We start from the raw sequence: 23,266 nt of genomic DNA, 5'->3' as shown, positions 1-23,266 counted from the left end.
TTTTTTTCTGCGATTTGAACAACAATTTGGTTTTATGTTTTGTTTAATTACGTGTTTGCATTAGTATATGCTATGTTGACTCTTAAAAATTTTCCTCGTAGGATGACAAGCTAGACTTTTGATTTTTTTTTTGTTTTTTAGATTGTAATTCAGGACTTGTCCCCGGTATGTTTTTGATTCGATGTACATCAGCAACCGCTTTCACGTTTGAATTCGGAATTTCCTCGCTCACTTTTCCAAATAAATGGATTTTATAATTGATTCAGCAACTTTGCGCAGATACTCTCAAGGTCGGAAAGAGAAATTGAAAGAAACGGGATAAACCAAGAAAGCCCGAGCACTAAGACCTAATTTTTAAAAAGACTTATTACATCGAGTTTTCCAATTCTCTATAGTGTACTGCGAATTGGTGCTATCACAAAATTTAATAACCTCCAATGTAGAGGTCGGCTATTTGACGAATCTAAGGAAATTGCAGTCCAAATAAGGACACTTTTCAAAACTTAGAAAAAATTAAACCATCGTCTTTTTAATTTTTGTTCTAACCGTTCAATCGCCAAGTCATCAGTGGTCAGGGCTGCTGTTTTTGGGTAATTTACGATTTTTAGTCTGCTTAAGTTACTCATCAATTGCTCTCTAACAAAGTTTGTTGCAATTTTATTAATCGTTTGATCTTTTGTATGCGATTTTGTTCTTGGCCGATTTGTCGTCTGACCCTTTTCAACTTTTTCTAAAAACGGGATAAACTGGTAGATCGCTGTGTGCATAAAGTTCTCCTAGGGTCTTTGAGCTTTCTAGACTCTAATTTTGCGATTCAACGATACTCCTTTTGGAAACGTATAAAATTCATGGTGCGACGAGCGGTTCCTGAGCTTGAACATCCCCCTGCACTTCAGCCACTCCCAAGCCCCCGCTGCGCTCAGCCCACGCCCTTTCAACCAATCGTTCACCTTTCGATAGATCAATTGGCTGACTTTAGACAGTTATATTTCAGGATTTTGTTTTCAGTTTAAGTGAAACGAATTCTGAATGTGGATACGAATTCTGAAAGTCGATAATGTGTTCCGAACTTAAGCGATTGAAATTTTTCTTGTAATGTGCACGTTATCTTCTGTGTGCATTGTGTGTATCATATTATCTCAAAATTACTTGAGTGCGCTTGTATTCAGTCTTATCATTTGACTTGTTAATAGCCGCTCTCAGCCTCTAAATAGCTATTATTTAGGCGCTCTCCTTTTTCACAATCCAAAGAGTTAGGGTTTATTTGTGCCGTTTTCACACCTTTTTCCATGACTTTGAGCTTTTGAAACGGGATAAAAAGTTGAAATTGGGCGGCCATGAAGATGTAATAGAGGACCTCGTTTGGCTTGTAGCCTATTAGGTGCTTAATGCTCTGGAGGCAGGCGGGAAGGCCTAAATTCAAGTTGAAAAGGTCAGATTTTCGCTGTTTTAGCCATGAGTGAAGCAATTAATTATTGTTCTCAATTTTCACTTTTTCTAATTTGGATTTTTAATGCTCGGTCATAGTTTATATGGCTATTATGCTCTGCGAAATGTCTTCTTATGCTAATTTTTTTTTATTTTGTTAATGCCAACTTTAACACTAGAATCAAAGCATTTTTTGCTTATTTTTTGTCCTTGAAATTTTTTGTTATGTTTCAGCCGTTTTAATTTTGTAGCGCACATAACCTTTTTCCGGTTTGAAAATTGGTTCATGGTATGTTTTTAACAACAAAAGATTTTGACGATCTGGATATTAATTTTGCCAACTTTCATTTTTTGCCTTTTTTTCTAATTTGAAGTTTTTTAAACTTTTATTTTTAGTGAGCAACTAAACAGTTTTCAGGCCTAAATTTGGGGTAATGGCTAACTTTTAATGACGAAGATAATTTTGTGAGAATATAAACATCACAACTTTTTAAAATTATTTCAGTCTTTTTTCAAGTTTTGTTAAAATTGGTTTTCCGGCCTCAGGAGCCAGGGAACATCTTCTAGGTTTTCATAATAGTCACTTTATAGTTTTCAGTGCCAATGAAGTATTTTTCGATTTTTAAATATTACGAATTTTTGCAGTTTTTTATTAAAATTTGCAATTTTCATTTTGCTTGAAATTTTTATTTTTTGATCTTTATGAGCGAGAGCAAACTTTTTTATATTCGTAATCACAACTATATTACTCGTAGTTATTAATATTACGAATTTTAGCAGTTTTAAAGAAATTTGTAATTGTGTTCGTCATTTTCGGAGTTTATCGATCTTGAAGGGTCAGTAATTTTTTTTAGGTCTTGCAGATGTGTAACTGGACAGATTCTAGAAAGAGAACAAATCTGATTTGAACGTAGTGATAATCCTGAATTTGGAAACTTTTGAATTTTGCAATTTTCTTTTTAAATGTTTTTCATATTTCAAGTTTAGCGACCAATAAACCCTTTTCAAGGCATGTGCGTGGGTTAATGGCTAAATTTGAATGCATCAATATTTGCCTTCCGGTGAAATCTTGAAGAGTTTTCGCAATGTTTATATTCTTTAGTTTTATTGTGAAACTGTTTTTCTGTGTGGCTGGCAGTGTTCAATTGGTTTGCTGGTCAGGTACTGTAGTTCAACATATATTTCCTTGGATTGTGTTTCCCGACATGTCCTACCAAGTGGTTTGATTTCACTTCACCTTTTGAATCCTTTTTTTGTTTTATTAAGTCATGATTTTCACGTTTGAGTTGTGACGTACCGCACTCCCTTTCAACTGAATTGATTTTGAATTCTTTCACGCTTTGATTCACGCAATGTAGTGAATACGGTCAATTTCAAAAGAGCAAAATATGAAAACGGGATAAACCGATACATCCCGATCATTCAGTCATAGTGCATTAGTTTAATAAAGTCCATTAGACTGATTTTTAGCTGACATTATTAAATAGCTTAATAGCTTTCAATTTAGAAGCTAAATTAAATTACGGATAGTTTTAGAATTTTACTCCCGATATGCGTCAACGGCGGCTATTTTTCCGCAATTTTCCGGCTGTGTTTCATTTTCTTCTCTTTTTCGAACTATCTGTAAGGCCTCCTTAGCTTATATTTTGAGTGGGCCAAACTGATATTACTCAAAAAAGATTGATTATTAATTTTGAACAAATGGAAGTTATCAATCATCTACTATCATCATGCCTTTGATCATTGAGACACCATAGATCTTTTATAGATCATTTTAGATAACTTTAAACTTCTTGTGATGCTTTTCTTTCTTCTTTATTTATATATTTGCTATTCTACTAACATACTGTTGTTTTCTGTTTAAGAATCTGCTCTATCTATTTCTTCACCATCTGAACACCAATCGCAGCCTTCGCCAAAAAGTTTTTCAATTATTTCTCGCAATACGTTAACGAACGGTTCATTCAAGCGACAGAACCAATCGCAACTTACTACGAATAACTCGACCCGGTCTTCCTTTAATTCAAAAGGTAGCTTAGCGCCTCCATTGCCTCCCAAGAAGTTTCAAAAAAATTCAACGTCATCAATTAATCTGGAAAATGAAGATCAAGAATCTTTTCATGTTACCGTTACTGCGTTCAATGCTAAACATACGCCAGCAATTATAACTGCGAGTAATAAACTAGCTTCAATAACTCATGGTGTTGCAAATGCACCCGTTTCACCGAATATTTCAAGGAAATCCGCAAATTATTCTTCGCAATCGCAAAGTTCAACTGACTCAAGGAGCTCTTTCTTGCCAAAAACTGCAAACTTTGTCGGCTTTTCAAGCTCCATGCGAAAATCAAACAGTAATTACGAGACGTATGGAAAAGATAGCGATGAACCCAACTATGAAGTTCCGTCAAATTTAAGTGGTTTCGGACATAGGGGAACTTACAGTAGCCACCGATCTGATCATGAATCATCGACCAGTTACGAATCATTGAGCCGAGCCGGAGCATATCCATTTTACGAGGTTCCGCAACCGAGATCTAACATTGCTGTTGAAACCAACATCGATTTTCCATCTATACCTACTAGTTCGTTTGACCTAGAAAGTAAATTGTATAGTTCCTCCTCGCCTTTGCTTGATATTAACACTGCTGAACCTAGCTACCGCACTAATTACGTTTCCTCTTTAAGCCCAAAACCTTTCGATAATGATAGTTATTTAAATCCTTCAGTTGAACGACCCACTCAAAACCGAAGTCATCATGAGTTGTACGTAAGCACAACCTCCGAACCTTCAAATTTGCCTCGCGACGATAATCGACGATCGTTTGCGAATACTTCAACTTCGGGCACCGGCACTACTCCGTCGATTCCCAGACGATACGACTCGGTGGGCCGGCGACAAAGTCCAAACCCGTACAACCCTACTTCGAGACCCAACATAGCGCCCCCTCCCACCCCTAACTTTTCTGCTAATCAGACTGTACAACATGGTATATCATCTTCTCAACTGGGCCTTGGTGGTCAGGAAGACAAACGTGCAGGCTCTTCTGTTAATAACAGTGCTAATGCTAACCAACGCAAACAACAACAACCTCAACGGCCTTCTTTTGAGACGCAAGTTTAAATGAACGAATTTCAAAGGTTAACTATTTTTCATTCGTTGACTAACATGAAAACATCCATGTATCATGGACAAACGAAATGTCAAAATTTCAAAGTTTGTTAATTGGTGGCGGAAAATTCCGATAACAGAGTTGAATTGCCATAGTAGAATTTTGAATGAGTTGTTAGGTATTAACCCAAATGTTTGAAGCTTAATTACAACATTAATAGCGCGTTCTGCAAATTCTGCATACGATGTTTTTGTTTTGACGAGTTAAGAAGAAAAATTTTTAAATTTCTGCTCTATATCAGTGTGAAAAAATTTGTTTCAGCAACGTTGGACAGTACAGATTTGGGATCTATCAAAGAATCGACCTCGGCTGAAAATAGAGATCCTAACACCAGCAATGATTCGGAATCGATAGCTAGTACAAGTTTCAGTGAAACCGGATTTGTACCTGGATCCCCATCGTCTAAGCGCAACCGATCCGCCACTTCGGATCTCCACCATTCTAGTTCGAGTGTGTCTTCACGCCAACCTCATTCGAAACAGCCTCAACACAAGTCTAGTTTGAACAGATTCTTCAGTCTGAACAAAAAGAAGTGATTTTTTGATTAAATTTGCAAATGTAGAGATGAAAATTGTGCTGAAATCTCACTTCGTTTACGGAAGAAAGATGATGTGCTCGGAAATTGTGACAAATCTGTTGTGACAAATTTTGACAAAATATTGACGTGCGATCAGACCAATACTTTGAGGTTTCAAATTTTGGTGATTTAAAAGGTGCTTTTTGTAAATCTGCTTCTTTAAATGCGTCTTCGCTGTTAAGTCTAGCTATTATCACCTTGAAATGATTGTCTGAAATTTATTTACCTAATTTTAATTTCGTAATTTGAATGATTTCCCGAAATTTGTCCCATCCCATATTGTGATGTAAAACTTTAATTTGCAACTTTTTAGTGATGGATCACTTTCCGGGTGTTTGTGTTGTATCGTTGAGATATAATTTTAACCCAATTGAAGCAAAATATCCAGGTTTCTGTTTCTCCATTTATGTCCATATACCCATTTTAGAAATATTCCAGAAAAAATTGCTAACATTCCTTCTATAAAAGACCATCTATCAAAGCTTTAATAGCCTATTCTATCTTACAATTCATACTTACAAAAATATCACAATACTTGCAAACTTTGTACATATATTTGTCTTTCGTCTTTCTGAAGCTGGTTTAACCATGCGGTCGTCTACGTCCGATAAAACCATATCGTCTTTGATCACGTTTGATGATAACTAGTAGTGTTCAAATATCTTCTCGGCTCTAAAATTGTTCATTAGTATTATAGCGATATACAAAATGACACAGATTATTTGATTACGATTATTGGGGATATTTTAGATCAAAATTTTCAGCCGAGAGAGATACACGTTCTCATGTATATTGTAATGAAAAATAAATCCTTACTGCTTAGCTAATAATTAGAGCTAGCTTGTATAAAAATAGTTTATTGTATTGCCTATTTCCCACAATGAACCGGAAACGTACTTTGAATTAAAAGCTAAACTCTGGTTATGACGGCAATTTTTTTTACGATGTGAAAAAACTTTCCAACAAGCAACTAACAAAAGCAATAGCACAAAAGGCGTTGGCTATATTGGAGTAAAAATTGAATCCATCGTTTGCAGGTAAAATTTACAGATGATCTGAGTTTCCGGTTACTTAAAATCACATTCGTACAACATTTCACACACAAAGGTGTCTTCTATTTGTAATCATATCACTTATTTTAGCCAACTTCGTCCATTCCATTTCAAATTGTCATTATTCCATTCGTAAGGAACGATTGCGCTTTTTGCTACAAGTGTTAAGTTAAATTGAATAACTGTGCCACTAAGCTTTGAACTTTATTCAATTAGAAATTTCTAACCGACCAGTTTTTTTTTTCAACCTGTTTCTGACATCGCAATTGCTACAGGATGGATGCACCCTTTTGAATGTTCGGTGAAGTGACAGCTGAGATCAAAGCTGTGTTGAACTATGTTGTTTAATTGCTCTCGTACAAAGTTTTACGGAATTAGTTGATGTGTGCGTGTCTCTGTTATTTTGCAAAATTTGTGCTTGACCGTTTTGACTTTTATAACTTGGAACATTCTTCGTAAAACACAATTCGTAAATCCCGAGAGCATTGACTCGAGCGTCGCTGAGAGTTTTACTAGGCTCGAAGTGTTCAGTTCAACGAAGCTGCTCAGGGACGCTAATTTATTCATGGTTTAAAGGGCCATCTTGGACCGCCACGCTCCCACCCCCCCCCCCTTATCTTCGACCTTTGAGACTAGCTTCCCTGTGCCTAAGTTAGCTACAACAAAACCCAACCCCTTTGAGAGCGGTCCGACCGACGGTAGTCGGTTATGTTCTGTGTCACTAAACCTGTTATATTGTTTTTTAAATTAGATTATTATGTTCAATCTTCGCATAGAAATGCTGCGTCTAAAAATTCGCATGCCCTTCATTTTTTTATTGAAGCATCGGCAGGACCTCCAAACAATTGACATATAATTGCAGAGAAAATGAAGATTGGATTATATCAGTAACAATTTTTAGCGCAACATTTTCCCCTGAGGGTTGAAAAATCTTTTTGGAAAAATCATTTTCCCCTGAGGGATGAAAAATCATTTTGAAAAACAAAACCCCGCATGTCGTTTGAGAGCAATTTGACCAACCTTAGTTTGTTGTTTAAATCGAGTGTCCACTATCCAAACAATTCTTTCTTGGCTTTTTTTTTACTTCCAGTGTTGTTGTGCCCGGTTATTCTTTGACCATTCTACTCATAAGCTAGCCGAAGAGTAGAATAATAGTTCAAGTAAATGCAGGTTAATAATAGTTTTTCGTAAGAAATTTCTGTTGTTTAAAGAGTGTATGTTAGTATTTGTAGAGCAATTTGCATTTAATGGTTAGGCTTCAGTTCATGTTAAAGAAAAATTTTCGTCAAAAATTATTTTTGATGAAAACATATGATCTCAATATTGAATTTAAAGAAAATATTTTCTTCAAAAAAATTGTTTCTTCAAAAAAATCCCTCATCTTCTCAGCTGGCTATTACAGCGCTCCTATTTTTTTACAATTCAAAGAAATTGAATTGTATTGGGGCGCTGTCTTTTTTTTACAATTAAAAGAATTTGAATTGTATTGGTGCGCTGTGTTTTTACGACTCGAAGAGGAGTATTGGAGAAGTCCTTTTTTTAATCAATTTTATTGGAGTGATTTTTGAAGCGGGAAATGAAACGCGTGAAAAAATTTGGGGTGATGTTGGTGCTGAACAAAAGTGAAGAGCGGAGAGGGAGTGGTTTTTGTTCATATCGCTGCTTTTGAGAGAGCGAGAAATTGATGTGTGAAAAAGTTTTCTCTAAGCGAGCGAATTTTTTTTGTTCATGTGCGGCATTTTGAAGCAGTTTTTTTTTTCGTTTATTTAGGTTAAGAGGTTTGGTTATGATTTTGTTTTAATTTTAGGCGGGTTTTGGTAGTGCTTTGAAGGGTTTTGGAAATTCTTGTGAATTTTGTGATAATTTGGAGGTTTTTCATATATTTTGCTGATTTTCGGGCTAATTTTTGCGCTTTTTTGACTATTATTTTGTGCTACTGGCTCAATTGGGTATTGAAGAAATCCCTTCTACGTGAGCAAATTTATGATAACATTTGGTTACAGTTTTGTTGGTAAGAATCGTTTTTTGTTGAGAAATATGACAAAAAAATGGCGAAAATTGGAACTATTTTTCTTAATTTTTTGCAGCTTTTCGTTTTTTTTCTGTTTTAGCTAAGTTTCTTAGCCTATTATGACTTGTCTATTGTTTTGCGAGCATCTGGATACCCTATTTGCTGATGGGATTTTTTTTGGATTTATATGATTTTGAAAAATTTGATAACTTTTTCCAGTTTTTCAGTGAAAGCTGTTTTTAACAGCTTTCTTTTCATAATTTAGCCTGAAGTATTTTCTCAAAATTCACATGAGTGGTTTTAGTAGGTACTAGTTGTTTTGATGAAGTTATTTTGGCAGAGATAGTTTTTTCGGGATCTCAATTTATAAAATTTGCTCCGATTTTTTATCATATTTTAACAGATTTGATTTTATTGTCTTTACTTTTTTGTTTCATGGTTTTGTTTCAAGATAATCATAACATAGTTAAGGCACGTTTTGTTTGATGAGTAGTTGGATGGCGTTTAAATGGATTTTCACTCCGAGTCGTTTCCGGAATTTCTTCCGGCTATGTTTTTTTAAGATGTGTTCACACATTTTTCAATGACTTTGATCTTTCAAAACGGGATAAACAGGTAAAGCCCAGCGGGCTTTAAGTCTCATTAGAAGCCCAATGTGATATTTAGTAGTCATTCAAGTGCTTATAGTGGTGCAGCTGCTGGGATGGCCTTTATTTAAGGTTAAAAGGTTATTTTTAGGAGTTTTTGGCCTCAAAATGGTGCAATTTTTTATGTTTTTTTCTGATTTTTTTTTAGTTTTTTTATTAGTCTTAGGTTGAGGTTCTTAAAAGTTGATGAAGTCATTTTGCGAGACAAAAGTGCTTGTTATGGCCATTTTTTGATCTATGTGTTTTGGTACTACAAACACGCAATTTTGCAAATGATACTAATTTGCAATGTTGTTGAAAACTTGTCATTTTTTATCCCTAGGTGTCAAGAAACCTCCTTTTGGGTTTGGTAAAGGGTTTGATGATAGATTACTGCTTAGTTTCTAGTGGTAATAGAATGGTTTTCAACTTTTTGCCATCATGAATTTTAGCATTTTTTGACAGAACTTTTTTTCATATTTTTTTGACATTTATGGTCATTATTCAAGTTGTCTGAGTCCCAGGGGCCAGAAAACCTCATCAGGGGTTGGATAATAACTTACTGAAAAATTTTTAGTTGCCATCGAATAGGTTTCAACTTTTGAATATCACAAATTTTAGCTTTTTTTTTTTACAAAATTAGCATTTTTTTCAGGTTTTTGAAAATTTTTGTCGTCCTTTCAGTTTTTCCAGGTTCAGGGACCAACCAATCTCCTATGAGGTTTGTTAATAGCGCACTGCATAGTTTCTAGTAACAATTGAACGGCTTTTTAACATTTAAATGTCTCGAACTTTAGCATTTTTTCGATAAAATCTGCAATTTTTTTAAGGTTTCCTAAAGTTTTTGTCAGTTTATGATATTCGTCCATTCTCAAGTGCGAGAAAACATATTCAACGTTCTGAATAATATAATAGGTTACTGCATGGTTTTAAATTTCAATTGATTCGTTTTCGACGAACTAATCTTTCGACTTTATGAAGTTTTTTGATAAAATTTGCTATTTTTCAAGTTTTTTCGAAATCTTTTTATTTTTTTTCTGGCCTCACTAGCCAGGTAACCTCATCCAGGGTTTGATAGTATGTTATTAAATAGTTGCTATGGGGCAATTGAATGGTTTTCAATTTTTAATAACAAATTTCTATTTTTTGAAGTTTGAATTTTTTCTAAAAATCATTGCTTATCGATCTATGAGCCAATGAGCTTTTTAAAGCATGGAATTGGGTGAATGGATAGCCTCTAGAGACACAGAAATGATTCTAAAGATATTTATATCGCGATTTTCAGCAACATTTCCTTATAATTTGCAATTGATTTCTTTTTTTTCTCAAATTTTTTGGGTCATTTTCTAGTTAATTATTCTTCAAAGGCCAATGAATAGTTTTCAGGTCTTGCAGATATAATACTGGACCGATTTCGGAAACAAAAATTGGTTTTGCACATATTTTTGCAGGGAAAAAAATTGCCTTAGGTTTAAAAGCTTAAGAGTTTTAGCAATGAGTATATTTTTGTTTAGTTTTGATTCTTTTAGTTTCTCAATTTTTTCAGATGATTTTGTATGTAATCTGGCTGGCATTGTTCAATTGATATGCTGGTCAGGTTGAGTACGTCTGAATTTTTTATTCAATTCTTTGAATTGTTTTTCAGGACTTGTCCCGCTATGTTTTTTTAAGATCTGTTCACACATTTTCATGATTTTTGAAGTCAAATTGCTGTAGTGATTTTGGTCACGCTGAAACAGGAAATGGAGCAAAGCGAGTGGTTTTTCGGCGTGAATTTTTTTCGCTCTAAATTTAAAGTAGAGTGAGAAAACGGTGTTTGAACAAAAATTCGCTAGTGGTTTTTTGTTCACATGCGGCAATTTCACTTTGATTTTAACTGTTTTTCGATTTTTTGGATCGAATTTTTTTAAATGGTTTTTCCCAATCCATCCGTAGTCTGTTTTAGATCTAGTTTTCTGTTTAGTGAATGAAAATTCTTTGAATTGTACGTCAGGACTTGTCCTGCTATGTTTTTTTACTTCGTCGAACTTTTTTTTCGCTTTACCCATTTTGACGCTTTTTGCTGATTGGGAGGAATATTTTTGAAGACAACGAGCACTTATTAGATGTACTTTTTAATTGCTCTCAAACGTTTGTAGCAATTATATTAGTCCTGTTGGTCTTTTTTTTATAGCTGCGAAGCTGTAAGCTGAACGGAGCTATATTGCGGTGCTCTTGGTTTTTTTGTTCCGTCGTCTGACGCTCTTTTTTCGTTTTACATTTGTTCACACAGCAAAGCTGAAAAGGTCAAATTTTCTGAATGACTTCTTCCTCTCACTAAGGGCATTTGCGCGCGTGACGTCATTTCTAACTCGCTTTAGCAAAAGTTTTTAATAGCCGCCCTCATCTCAGCCGGCTTTTATAGCGCTCCTATTTTTTTACTTCGTCCAACAAAAAAATGTTTCTTTTTACCTCATTTTGCCGCTTTTTCAACATTTTGCGTGAAATCTTTTTGACTTCCTTAGGCTAGTTTCACTCTTCTGTCATTCTGCTCAAAGTCCTTTTAAACAGCAGCTGCTCAGCAAAGCAATTCAAAATCAGTATGAAAAAATCAAAGTCAGAAATAGAAACTGGATAAACCCATAAAGCCCATTTTCAGATGCCCGGTACTTGAACTTTGTTCTCATAAGTTTTAGTTACTATCTATAATGCTTATTGGTATTGATACTAAACCCTGTAGGCTCTCACTGAGAGTCAGGACTATGTTCAACGAAAGACAATTCGCTTGACAAACTTTGACTTTTCGGGTGACTTTTACGCCCTTGACTTTTTGCGTTTCGCGTGATCTAAAATTCTCTCTCAATCAAAATTTCAAGCAGCTGAACTCAATTGGCGGCAATTTAATACTAAAAGTCAAATGAAAAGTGCGCTGAAACCGGTGCTATTTTTCACTTTAAATCTTAATAGTGGTATATGCTAGCCTCTAATTTGGTTATTTGAAGACCACTATTAAACTTCTTAGTTCCATTTAGTCCCCCCCCACTGAAGCAGGCTGCAATTCCTTAGATCTCCCACTAGTCGTTTGAGAGCAATTCTTTCGATGTTTAGTGGGATATGTTTGTCGTTTAAAAGCCTGCAAGTTAAGTTAAATTAACAATTTCTCCAGCATTGCGATCGGCAATGCAGAAGAGGATGCCAAACGAGCACCTTTGCACTCTTTAAATGGCGCCCCGGCTCCAATACATCAGCCTTGAGATACTAAATAAGTGAATGTGGCTTAGCATAAGCCTTGACGTGTAATGGGAGCCATAAGTTACAATCAGTTTTAAAATTTTTCTTATGATGATACTCCGTTTATCTTCTGGTTGGATTTTCCATTGTCATTTCTTGGTAATATTTATAGAGTTTTTGAGTTTTTTAAATCGAATTCTTGTTAATTTAACCTTGCTTAAAGTGGAAGGGGCATTACTCGTTTGCAAAGTGTTGAAAGATTCTGATAAAGACAGAAAAATGATTTGTGAAAGGGATCAAATGGTTCATCGTTTATCTATCTTTATTTCAGATCTTCTCCGTTCAATTCTTTTTAAAGTTTGCTTTTTTGTGCAAGATTAACATGCACTTAGATTTGTTTGATTTGAGGTTTCATCATTCGTCACAGTGGTTTCTTACAAATAGAAGATTTTTTAATTCTGCAGGGGCTCTTCTTTTGTAGATCTGTCCCTATATTTTTCTATTCGAGGTAAAATTGGACGCTGCCTAGGAGTGAAATTATTTCACTTTGTTTTTTAATTGAAGTGAGGGAACAATGTTTAAGCTAATTTTCTGTTTGTGAGAGAGAATTAGTCATGTGAGGCGATTTGACTTCACGGTTACTGTTATTTCGAAATTTAGAACCAATTTTTCTTGCACATTGTTTTTCGCTCAGTCGATTCCTAGGGTGGTGAATGGCTCCAAATAGCGTCTCAAATGGCGCGGAAGTCTTACAGACTCCTATGTTTTGCAGTTTTTACAGACGCCAAGTTTACATAATGGCTGTAATTAATCTCTTTGTTCTTTTTAAATTTGATTTCTTATGATTGTCACCTATTTGTCGCCTGAAAATTTAATTATTTGGCCGAAAATTGCTTTGAAAAATCAATAATTGGAATAAAATCAATTATGCAGAAAAAATTGTTCTTAGAATAGTTTTAACCACCAGAAAACAGAAAAATTTTTATCCGTCTGGCTTCTGTTGGTTAAAAACTAATGTAAGAACCGTTTTTTTCTGTATCGAAAAGATTGTTTGGAGAGTCAAAGACTTCAAACAATTTAGAGCTCTAAAATAGCGGAAATCAATTTTGGAATTGTAAAACTAAAAGCTGAAAAATGTATCTAAGTTTTACAGTTGTCGATTCTTTTTGCATCAGAGGTAACCATTTAAGTGCTTTCAAAGTCTTGGAGACGTAAAATAACCGGTTTCATGGGATGAACATCAAATCAACCAAATTCTTTATTGGAAAGTAAACATGCAAATCTTTTCGTGTCTTTTTCGTATGCTTTATTTTGTGAGAGCAGATCGCCCGAACTAATAGCCTCTAATGTGATGAAATTCAGAAACAATTGAGAGTTAAGGAAGTTATGGATCGCTATGACGATATTTTTAATATAAACTTTCATATTTTTGAAATATAGAAAATTAGTTTTCTCTCTATTTTGAAATTACGAATTTTTCGAAAAGAGGTTTCCCAGTCGTTGGTTGTTTCTAGAAATTGAAAAAAGAAATACTTTTTTGATTGCGAATTTCCTCACATGAAAAGTGATGACTTTCTTTAAAAGATACTCTTGCTGAAAAGAATGAAAGGTCGAAAACATAAAATTTTCTGAGAATCAATTGTCCACAAAGCTACTACATAAGAGTCTTCGGCATTTTTAACGGTTTCCGTACATGTTATACACAATTAGGGTCAGAGTGTAAGAACAGTCATAAATATTGAAAATTTTACAGAAATATTGAAACTTCGAGATTTAAGTAATATTTGCTACAATTTGAGGTTTTACTTATATTCAAAACCGCAAATATGTTTGTTAAATCAGCTGCTAACACATCTGCGAGATTTTAAAAAAACGAATAGATTTTGATGCTCATGAAACATAAAAAATGACAAAATATTTCGAAAAACTTCAAAAAGATAATTTCAAATTACCGACACAATTGCCTCACTCGATTACCGACACGATGACCGACACAATTACCACAAGAAGTCCACGCCATTTTTCCGGAAAAAGACAAGACTTAAATGAATGGCGATGAACCTCGAGTAAAGATCAGAGGCTAAAAAGAAAGTTTTTCTAACTGTTTATTTTGGTTTTTGAATTTGTGTGTGTGTGTGTGTGTGTGTGTGTGTGTGTGTGCGAGCTTGTGAGAGCGTATGTATGGGTGTGTGTATGTGCAATTTGTGCTGTTTGTTTGTAGGAGAGGGGGAGGAAGAGTGAGTTTGTCTGAGAGAGTTAGTTTCTTTAATTATTAGAGACAAATAGAGGCAGAGTGAAAAAAGTCAGGAAACAATACGTAGTACTTGCTACAAATTGCGGTTTTCAATTGCTCTCGAACGATGTTCGTAGCAATTATTGTGAACGTGTTCTTTTCGAGCAAATTTTTCGCTTGACCGTTTTTCCGTTTTTCTTCTAGAGTTTTCTTTGACTTCTCAAGCGACTTTTCAATGCTTTTTTTCTGCATTTTTGAGTGATCACTATTGTTCACACTCCGAAGTAAAGCTTGTTGCTAAAATAAAACCGATTGCAGCATAGCAAAAAGAATGGCCTGATAGACAAGTGGGCAGTACTTCCAGTGAGGGACCGGGAGGTTAATGGTTCGAATCCCGGCGTTGTGAACCATTTTTCGCCAATGAAGAGAAATTTATCTAGGCTACAGCCCCTGAATTAAATAGCCTCGCCTGTCGTTCGAGAGCAATTCTTCTGATATTAGTCAGTTTATGCTATGTATTTTAAAAAGCTCAAGTGTGTTAACTGAATCTTACTGTTAACTTATCTGCTAGATTTTAAAGAATGAGTAGGCCTATTGGGCTCTTGAAACATTCAAAATGAGAACATTTTCGAAAAACTTCAAAAAAACTTCTTTTGAAATTTTTAAGTCATTTTAAGGATTACCGATACAATTGCCTCAAGAAGTGCAAAACTTAAATGAACGGCGATGAACCTCTGGTAACGATTGGATGCGTAAAAGAAAATTTATAATTCCTTTTTCGATGTCGTGAGTGGTGTGTATGTGTGTGTTTGTGTGTAATGTTTTTAATATTTGTGCTTTGTGTGTGTAATAGAAAGAGAGAAGAAGGAGAGAGTTAGTTAGGGAAAGTTAGTTCTTTTAATTGTTCTTCTAAATGTTCTTTTAAATGTCTTCAAACAGTGCAAAAACTGTCAGAAATTATGTCAAAATTGGAAACATTGTTTTATTTTTTCGACAAATTGCTGCTTGAGTTGAGTCTAAAACGGTGTGTTTTTAAATCGCGTTTAACACACACGTCTGCATGATTCTAAAAATGTTGTCCCATTATGCTCATGAAAGAGCGAAATTGACGAAAAATTTTCGAAAAAACATTTGCTTAAATGTTTAGTGTCAAATTTATATTTACTGATGCGAATGCCTAAAAATGTCCAAACCAATTTTTTAAAGAAAAGATGACCTAAATGAACAGTGAGTGACCTTGAGTTTTGACAAATTGCCAGAAAGAAAGTTTTCGTTTTTTAAAAATGTTTTTTTTTAATGTTTGGTTTTGCATTTTTATGTTGGTGTTTGTTTGTTTAATATGTGTTTGTATGGTTTTTCTGTGTCCGTGTCTTTCATTTGTACTAAACTTTCGTTTTTGTCGGTCGATGGAAGATGTATTTTTTGGTTCAAACAGGACAAATAATTTTCTCCATTGCATAAAAGTTGCTTTCGGATTCTCGCAATATTTTCCCTGACAGAATTTAAAAGATGTTTTCGCAACCTTGAGATGTATGTTGGAAAGTTCTGTGTTACGCTCAGACTCGTACGAGCCGTCTTGTTGCTATTATAGGATATTCTTTTCCGAGACCTTAAAGTTATTTAGCGTGGCTGTCGGGCATTGAAGCGCATAAAAGCAAATGATTATCAACTAGCACTCAAACCAAGTTTGTAGGAATTGTTTGGTTCAATATTTCATTATGAAGTCTGAAGCACAAGTTTGTCTTGTTTTCTTTGTGGATTATTATCACGTAGTTTTTCAATAAAATAACATTCTTTTTCAGATGGCCATGAACGTCGACGACGCACGATACCTCAAAAAGTGAGCAACGTTCCATTGTCGAGTGGTGCGGAAACCTTACGCAGTGCTTAAATCTTGAAAGTCGTTAATTTCGGGTGGATAGTTTTATTATCAGAACTCTTTACGAACAAACTATTTTGCGTTTTTTTGCGTATAATGGTTGTATGGTTCATTAATACGTGGTGAGGAAAATTGTTTCTATATTTGTCGTCCGTGTTCTAGAATTATTAAATTTGTGTATTCGCATTGTGGCTGATATTTGTAGGAAAGTAAAGTCGTGCGGCGTAGACGCGCATCCGACTGAGAAGGCCCTAGTTGTGCAATATGAAGTGGAAGCAACAATTCTAGGGGAGATGGGAGACCCAATGCTTGGAGAGAGAAAGAACTGCTCCAAAATGTTATTATGAACCAACTTGCTATTTCAGCCCAATTATATATTTTGGGTAACTTTTGAATAATTTAGCTATGGGAAGTTGAAACAAATGAGAAAAAGGTCAGTTGAGAGCATACCACTCTTGTTTCAGTGATGTTTCGCTGCAATAACGCAGAAAGCTCTCATTCATTTTATATTAAAATAAATGGGCGTGTGGTTCGTGGCGCTAAAGTGTTTGAAACATCCTTCGGCTAATTGCCAAGAACGCATGTTTTTTTGATCTCATCATTATTTAGAGCTGGTTATTTACAGAGCTGAAGGCTCATAACGTCGAATTTTATTAATTGCCGCAAAGCGATAGCTGGGGATATTATTGGCCTTCTCTTGGTTTTTAACAATCTAAAGTATTTGGATTGTATTGGTGCGCTTTCTCATTTTTGAGATCTGTTCACACTTTTTTCGGACTTTTCAAGTCTATGAGAGGTCAAATTAGAGTGGTGATTTTAGACACACTGAAGTAGTAAAGCAAGCGAAAATGCGATTAGGTTTGATGCATGATTTTTGTGAGGGAACTTTTTACGTGTTCCAGTTTTTTTTACATCTGTTTTATGTCCTCTCTTGAGTGCTATTAATATGATACATATGTGTTCTAATTTCAATGTTTTGCAATTGATGTATTTCAGCAACGGGTAGCTAATGCGTTTTATGACTTTGGCATTAATTGTTGTCTTGAAACATTAGTGAATGTCTTAATTTTCTCCTTTTTCAAACTTTTTTGTTTTCATATCACTTAGTATCCTTAGTGATGGGTCTCATTGTTTGCTAATCAGGCATAAATGAACCTAATGATTAGTTCGATTCCATAGCTACTGGTTTTATGTCTTTGACACTATTTCTTTTTTTATTTTTTGAGTTTGGCGATTATTTGTTGTACTTTGGTGTCTCATGTAATCTTGTTAGGGAAAGGTCTCACTGTTTGGGTAAGATAATAGATTCAATTCAAACCTAATTTTTTAATGACATTAAATAGTTTTTTTATATGAGGTAATAGTTTTAGGTCAAAGCTATAGATTTTTATAACCTTGACACTAACTCTTTCCGAGAAGTTTTCACTTGGTTTTCTTATCTCTTATTCTCATTTTGAATGGTCCTATCGGTTACAAAGAATACTAAAAGATTGTAGAAAATTGAGAAAATCGCTTCATTTCATAACTATTGGTTTCTTTGAAATATCGAGTTCTCATGGGTTGGTGATGAAAATTTTGTTAATTGAATTAAATTTTTCAGTCCTTAGCTAATGCTTTCTGTGACTTTTACACAATTTGTGTTCTAATTGGTTTTGAGAATCGGCTGTAATTTTGGTTGTCTTATCATTTAGTCTCATTTATGAGTTATCATTTTTGATATCTAGGTTTCATTTTTCATTGGTTGCTAAGCAAAAATTAAGTACAACTTGCTTGAGTTCATAGGAATTGCTTTTATGATTTTTACACATTTCTTTTATTTCTCCTGCGGTCCTTTCACTTAGTGACAAGAAAATTTTGGCTTTTAATTTCGGCGTAATTTTGGTCAATTTTTTGTCTCCAACTTCTAGCTAACGTTTTCCTTGATTAAGTTACCGTTTCGAAGTGTTCAAGTGAATTTGTGAATCTTGCTTTCATTTGTAGTGCTCTTGTCCCTTTTTCAGCCATTATAACTGCTGAAAATGTTCTTTCATCTGACAATGTCTCACTTATGCTTTATGCTGTGTTTCCTGATTTCTGCCATACTTTCTGCCATTTTTTCCCTCTTTACTTTGTCCGTGAGTAATTCCCTCACTCGAGAAAACTCTCATAAGTTTAATATTATTAAAGATTGATATTGTTTCCTAAATCCGTAAATCTGGTAAAGAAGTCGATTTTGTTCGTCTTTGCGCATATAGGTTTTTGACCTAAATTTTCCTTTTTGATATCGGAGAATTTGTTAATTTTCAGATGATTAGGTAATTCGATTTTTTTATTTCGTCAATATTTTTGTTTTGACCATATAAAGTCACAATCACTTCAAATCTGCTTTTTTGCATTCGTTCATGCAATTTCAACTTAATTTTGTGCTTTTTCCGTTCTTTTCACTTGTGGAGTGAGTTGTTCTTTCATACGCCTGATTAAGTTTTTGATCACACGTGACTTACTTCACTCTCGAAAACTACTTTCTCACTCTCAAATTTACTTTGCTTTACTTCAATTCAAGGAGATGAGGACAAGTGAGTGTATGTCACTCTAAATGAAAATTTTTTTTAGAGCAGCAAATAGAAGCAGAAAAAAGAGACAGATTCTTAGTCAAAATCTAACATATCATTAAATAAAGAATTTTTTTATTCTGTTTTTTTACTATCTTTTTGAGACCTTAGCTCTTCGAAGCTATTGTGGAAAAAAATGAAAAAGGTCAGTTGAGAGCAGACCACTCTTGTTTCAGTGATGTTTCGCTGCAATAACGCAGAAAGCTCACATTCATTTTATGTTAAAATGGGCGTGTGGTTCGTAGCGCTAAAGTGTAACATCCTTCGGCTAATTGCCAAGAACGCATGTTTTTTTGATCTCATCATTATTTAGAGCTGGTTATTTACAGAGCTGAAGGCTCATAACGTCGAATTTATTTAATTGCCGCAAAGCGATAGCTGGGGATATTATTGGCCTTCTCTTGGTTTTTAACAATCTAAAGTATTTGGATTGTATTGGTGCGCTTTCTCATTTTTGAGATCTGTTCACACTTTTTTCGGACTTTTCAAGTCTATGAGAGGTCAAATTAGAGTGGTGATTTTAGACACACTGAAGTAGTAAAGCAAGCGAAAATGCGATTAGGTTTGATGCATGATTTTTGTGAGGGAACTTTTTACGTGTTCCAGTTTTTTTTACATCTGTTTTTTGTCCTCTCTTGAGTGCTATTAATATGATACATATGTGTTCTAATTTCAATGTTTTGCAATTGATGTATTTCAGCAACGGGTAGCTAATGCGTTTTATGACTTTGGCATTAATTGTTGTCTTGAAACATTAGTGAATGTCTTAATTTTCTCCTTTTTCAAACTTTTTTGTTTTCATATCACTTAGTATCCTTAGTGATGGGTCTCATTGGTTGCTAATCAGGCATAAATGAACCTAATGGTTAGTTCGATTCCATAGCTACTGGTTTTATGTCTTTGACACTATTTCTTTTTTTATTTTTTGAGTTTGGCGATTATAGGTTTTTTTGACTTAAATTTTCCTTTTTGATATCGGAGAATTTGTTAATTTTCAGATGATTAGGTAATTCGATTTTTTTTATTTCGTCAATATTTTTGTTTTGACCATATAAAGTCACATTCACTTCAAATCTGCTTTTTTTGCATTCGTTCATGCAATTTCAACTTAATTTTGTGCGTAACTTCCGTTCTTTTCACTCGTGGAGCGAGTTGTTCTTGCGTTCGCCTGATTAAGTTTTTGATCACACGTGACTTACTTCACTCTCGAAAACTACTTTCTCACTCTCAAATTTACTTTTCTTTTCTTCAATTCAAGGAGATGAGGTCAAGTGAGTGTATGTCACTCTAAATGAAAATTTTTTAAGAGCTTCGAATAGAAGCAGAAAAAAGAGACAGATTCTTAATCAAAATCTAACATCTCATTAAATAAGAATTTTTTATTCTGTTTTTTTTTATCTTCTTGAGACCTTAGCTCTGCGAAGCTATTGTGGCTATTTTCGGGTAATCTGCCAGCTATGTTGTCTTCAATTGGGAAATATTATAAGTGTATAAGTGATTTCAATCCCTGCGTCTTAGTAATGAGGTGAACGTATCTGATTGGTGACTGTTACGAAAAAGGTCCAAAGTTTGCCATTTATGGTACTATCAGTAATTTATCACGACTGTTGCCTTCTCCGTGTTTCAATTTTCCTGTGTTTAAGTATTCGTGTGAAGAATCTAACAGAGACAACAGATGTGCGTGCGTTGAGTGAGGAGATTGTGAACATGTGCAAACTGATCCCAGCTAATAAACAGCCAGAAGTGGAACAACTTCTCTACTATTTGCAGAACAGAAAAGACGCACCCGGTAAGTCTGTCTTAATTAAGTTAATTAATAGCTACCGCCAACCTCTCAATTGTTGTTATTGACATGAGTAGTATCGTATATATACAGGAAGAGGAAGATGGGGGGGGGGATCCTCGATCCCGTAGGGTAGATCTTTCATGAAGGATCTGCCCTCTCTCGCACTCGCAAAATATATATACCAACAATAAGCCACCAGACAAATACATGTAGCGCAATTACCACTTTCTTAACATAAAAGATCTCCCCTACGGGATCAAGGATCCCCCTCTGCCAAAGGGATCTCGAAGCATCTCCCCCCCCGATCTTCCTGTGTATATACGATACTACTGACATAGTAATGGTGTACTCAGTGTACATTCAGAATCGTATATAAAAAAGTCGGATTGAACTTATGTAATATTTTTAATAAAAAATGCGGGCAACAATAGTTTGAACTCAAATTTCCCCGCTAAAATAACACTTCATGAAAAATTTGCGGCCTCTTTCTTTTTCAACGGGCAGTGTAATTGTATGTCAATTTTTTTTTCATTTTTTTAAAAAATCTTTGTCTTTATGGATTGAATTATAACTTTACCACACAACCTCTCCTCAGTGCAGCAAAACTTAAGAATGATGCAGACTTTTCTGTTAAGCTGCCGCAGCCAAAGACCGCAACCAGCTAGAGGCGCCGTCACTTGAAGGAACAGAGGTGAATGAGGTAGCGAATCTAAATGATTTGGATGAGTACTGTGACTTGATGTACGAGGACATTCCGGAGAAAGTCAGAGGAGCAGCTCTCATTTTACAGCTGGCCAGGAATCCCGATAACCTCGAGGAACTGCTCCAAAATGGTACGATTGAGTACAGAGTATGAAAACTTGAAGCTGAAAAAAGATTACGTACTAAACAGTTATTGAGGTGGGTATGCTTACTTGCAATTGTCACGGTTTTCCGTGATTAAATTCATGAACAATTTTACGGTAGAAATTAAAGAAAACCTAATTGGTAAATAATTTCATAAAAGTCCCTCGGAGAACTGTTTGCGGTTTTAAAAGATTCTATAGCTGATTAGCTTTGGCTTTTATCTCTGCTTGTGAGAGGTTCTACTATTTCAAACATATCTTAAGTCTTTAATAGAGAATTTCGTCAAATGAACTTAATTTTGCGCAAAATGTTGATCTAATTTTAAGTTAAAATTGCCGTTTTGTCAGTAATGTGACTTGTGTGTCAATGGGCTTCTTTGAACATAGAGAACAAAGTTTAACATCTAGAATAAGTAGCGCAATTTAACAAAAGCCAAACTGATAAAAGCAAGGAAAAATAAATAAAGAAAATTGAGTGATACCGAAAAAATCTTTACAGTAAAGTAAGATCAAAGGTTGAATTTTTGCGTTTTTTCATACATAAGATCAGCATAATTAAGCTATTTTGGAAGATTAATTTTCCTAAATGCTCTTGAATGAAGACTGAAGCAATTTTGAATTCTTGGGTGTTTTTTGGTTGATGATTATGTGTTGTAGAATGTTCGTTCGCTTGAGGAAAAAGCTTTTTGTTTTACCAATTTTGTTTTTCAAGTTTTTTTATTCGTGACTTCTTCATTTAGTGTGATCTAAAAATCTCTCACTCTTAATTGTAAGCAACTTTAGTTTTGCCTGTTTCTTTTTTTTCTGTTTTTTGTATGCGTGTGGAATTAGCACTAGGTATTAATAATGAAAGGACCGTTGGGCTTTCTAGACAGCCATCATTGAACTTTTTTCAGCTCAATAGTTTATGCGTTTGACTTTGTAATGGTTTGTTTTGGAAAATATAAATTTATTTCCGATTTTTGCCTCTTTATTAGCGTTTTTGTTCTAGACTTGTATATTAGTCTCCCTAATGACAACTATCAGCTACTTTCAAGTGAAAACAAGTGCATTTGTATACTAGTTTTAGTTTTCATTAAAGTTATTTGATTTCGATACTGGCTTTTCAAAAAAATATCCTCTTGACATCCTGAGTTTCGTATGTATTTGTTTTTGTTGTCTTGTCTGTTATTCCCAATAATAATAATAAGTGTCATTAGATTTCTGGTTAAATTTTTGTAAAAGAAAAATTCATTTTTGTTGTTCATTCTGGTGAAAAGAAAAAATAAGCAGACTACTTTTAACTCATTGGTATCTATGTTATGTCTTTATTTGAGAATAAATGAAGTTGCAAAGCATCATGTACTTTTTCATTTTAACTTCTTCCTATATCTGCTTTGGTTTGATAGATATTTGAGCCAAGAATGTGGATGAGGGCAGTCGGAGCACTAAATTCGAACGCACAATACCTCCTTGTTGGTTATGATTTCTGGTTTCTGTTTTTTGGTGTCTACGTCAGAATTGATCTGCTTCCCTCTGTAACTTTCTAACCTGCTCAAAATACGCACAATTCAAAATATCCTCTTGCATTGAAGAAGATAGTGAAAATAACTTATTCGCGGTGTGTTTTCAGTTGACAAAATGTGGCCTGAAAAAATTATCTTCTATTTAAACTTATTCAACAATTTCTGGGTAATGCCGGAAACACTGGCGAAATTGTTAAAAGAAAAGTGAGCATAATATTGCACATTCTCCATCTCACGAGCGAAATGATGAGAAGATTCTAATCTCCACCAAAATTGACATTATTTGATCCGAAACAATAATGCGCATTTTATAAATCCCTGATCGAGTAAAAAGTGCTAGTAATAGAAAAATG

General features: G+C 34.5%; 2 protein-coding genes across 3 annotated transcripts in view; both read left to right on the top strand.

Moving 5' to 3' along the window:
• The window catches only part of LOC142350486 (uncharacterized), a 34,385-nt gene extending 27,928 nt beyond the window's left edge, over positions 1 to 6,457 (top strand). Inside the window, exon 15 of the mRNA XM_075402337.1 lies at positions 4,860 to 6,457. Within this exon, the coding sequence (XP_075258452.1) occupies positions 4,860 to 5,134 (275 nt within the window). The 3' untranslated portion in view covers positions 5,135 to 6,457. The remainder of the gene's footprint in view (positions 1 to 4,859) is intronic.
• Positions 6,458 to 16,073: 9,616 nt separating this feature from the next.
• Positions 16,074 to 23,266, top strand: part of LOC142351073 (kinesin-associated protein 3-like) — a 46,156-nt gene continuing 38,963 nt past the window's right edge. For both annotated transcript variants that reach the window (XM_075403157.1, XM_075403156.1), the window contains exons 1-4: positions 16,074 to 16,147; positions 16,392 to 16,523; positions 20,421 to 20,566; positions 21,199 to 21,396. In XM_075403157.1, the coding sequence (XP_075259272.1) occupies positions 16,110 to 16,147; positions 16,392 to 16,523; positions 20,421 to 20,566; positions 21,199 to 21,396 (514 nt within the window). In that variant the 5' untranslated portion in view covers positions 16,074 to 16,109. The remainder of the gene's footprint in view (positions 16,148 to 16,391; positions 16,524 to 20,420; positions 20,567 to 21,198; positions 21,397 to 23,266) is intronic.

The sequence above is a fragment of the Convolutriloba macropyga genome, chromosome 12, assembly GCF_964194025.1.
Source record: "Convolutriloba macropyga chromosome 12, txConMacr16.3, whole genome shotgun sequence".
Classification (NCBI taxonomy): Eukaryota; Metazoa; Xenacoelomorpha; order Acoela; family Convolutidae; genus Convolutriloba; species Convolutriloba macropyga.
This window is presented reverse-complemented; position numbering and strand designations above follow the sequence as displayed.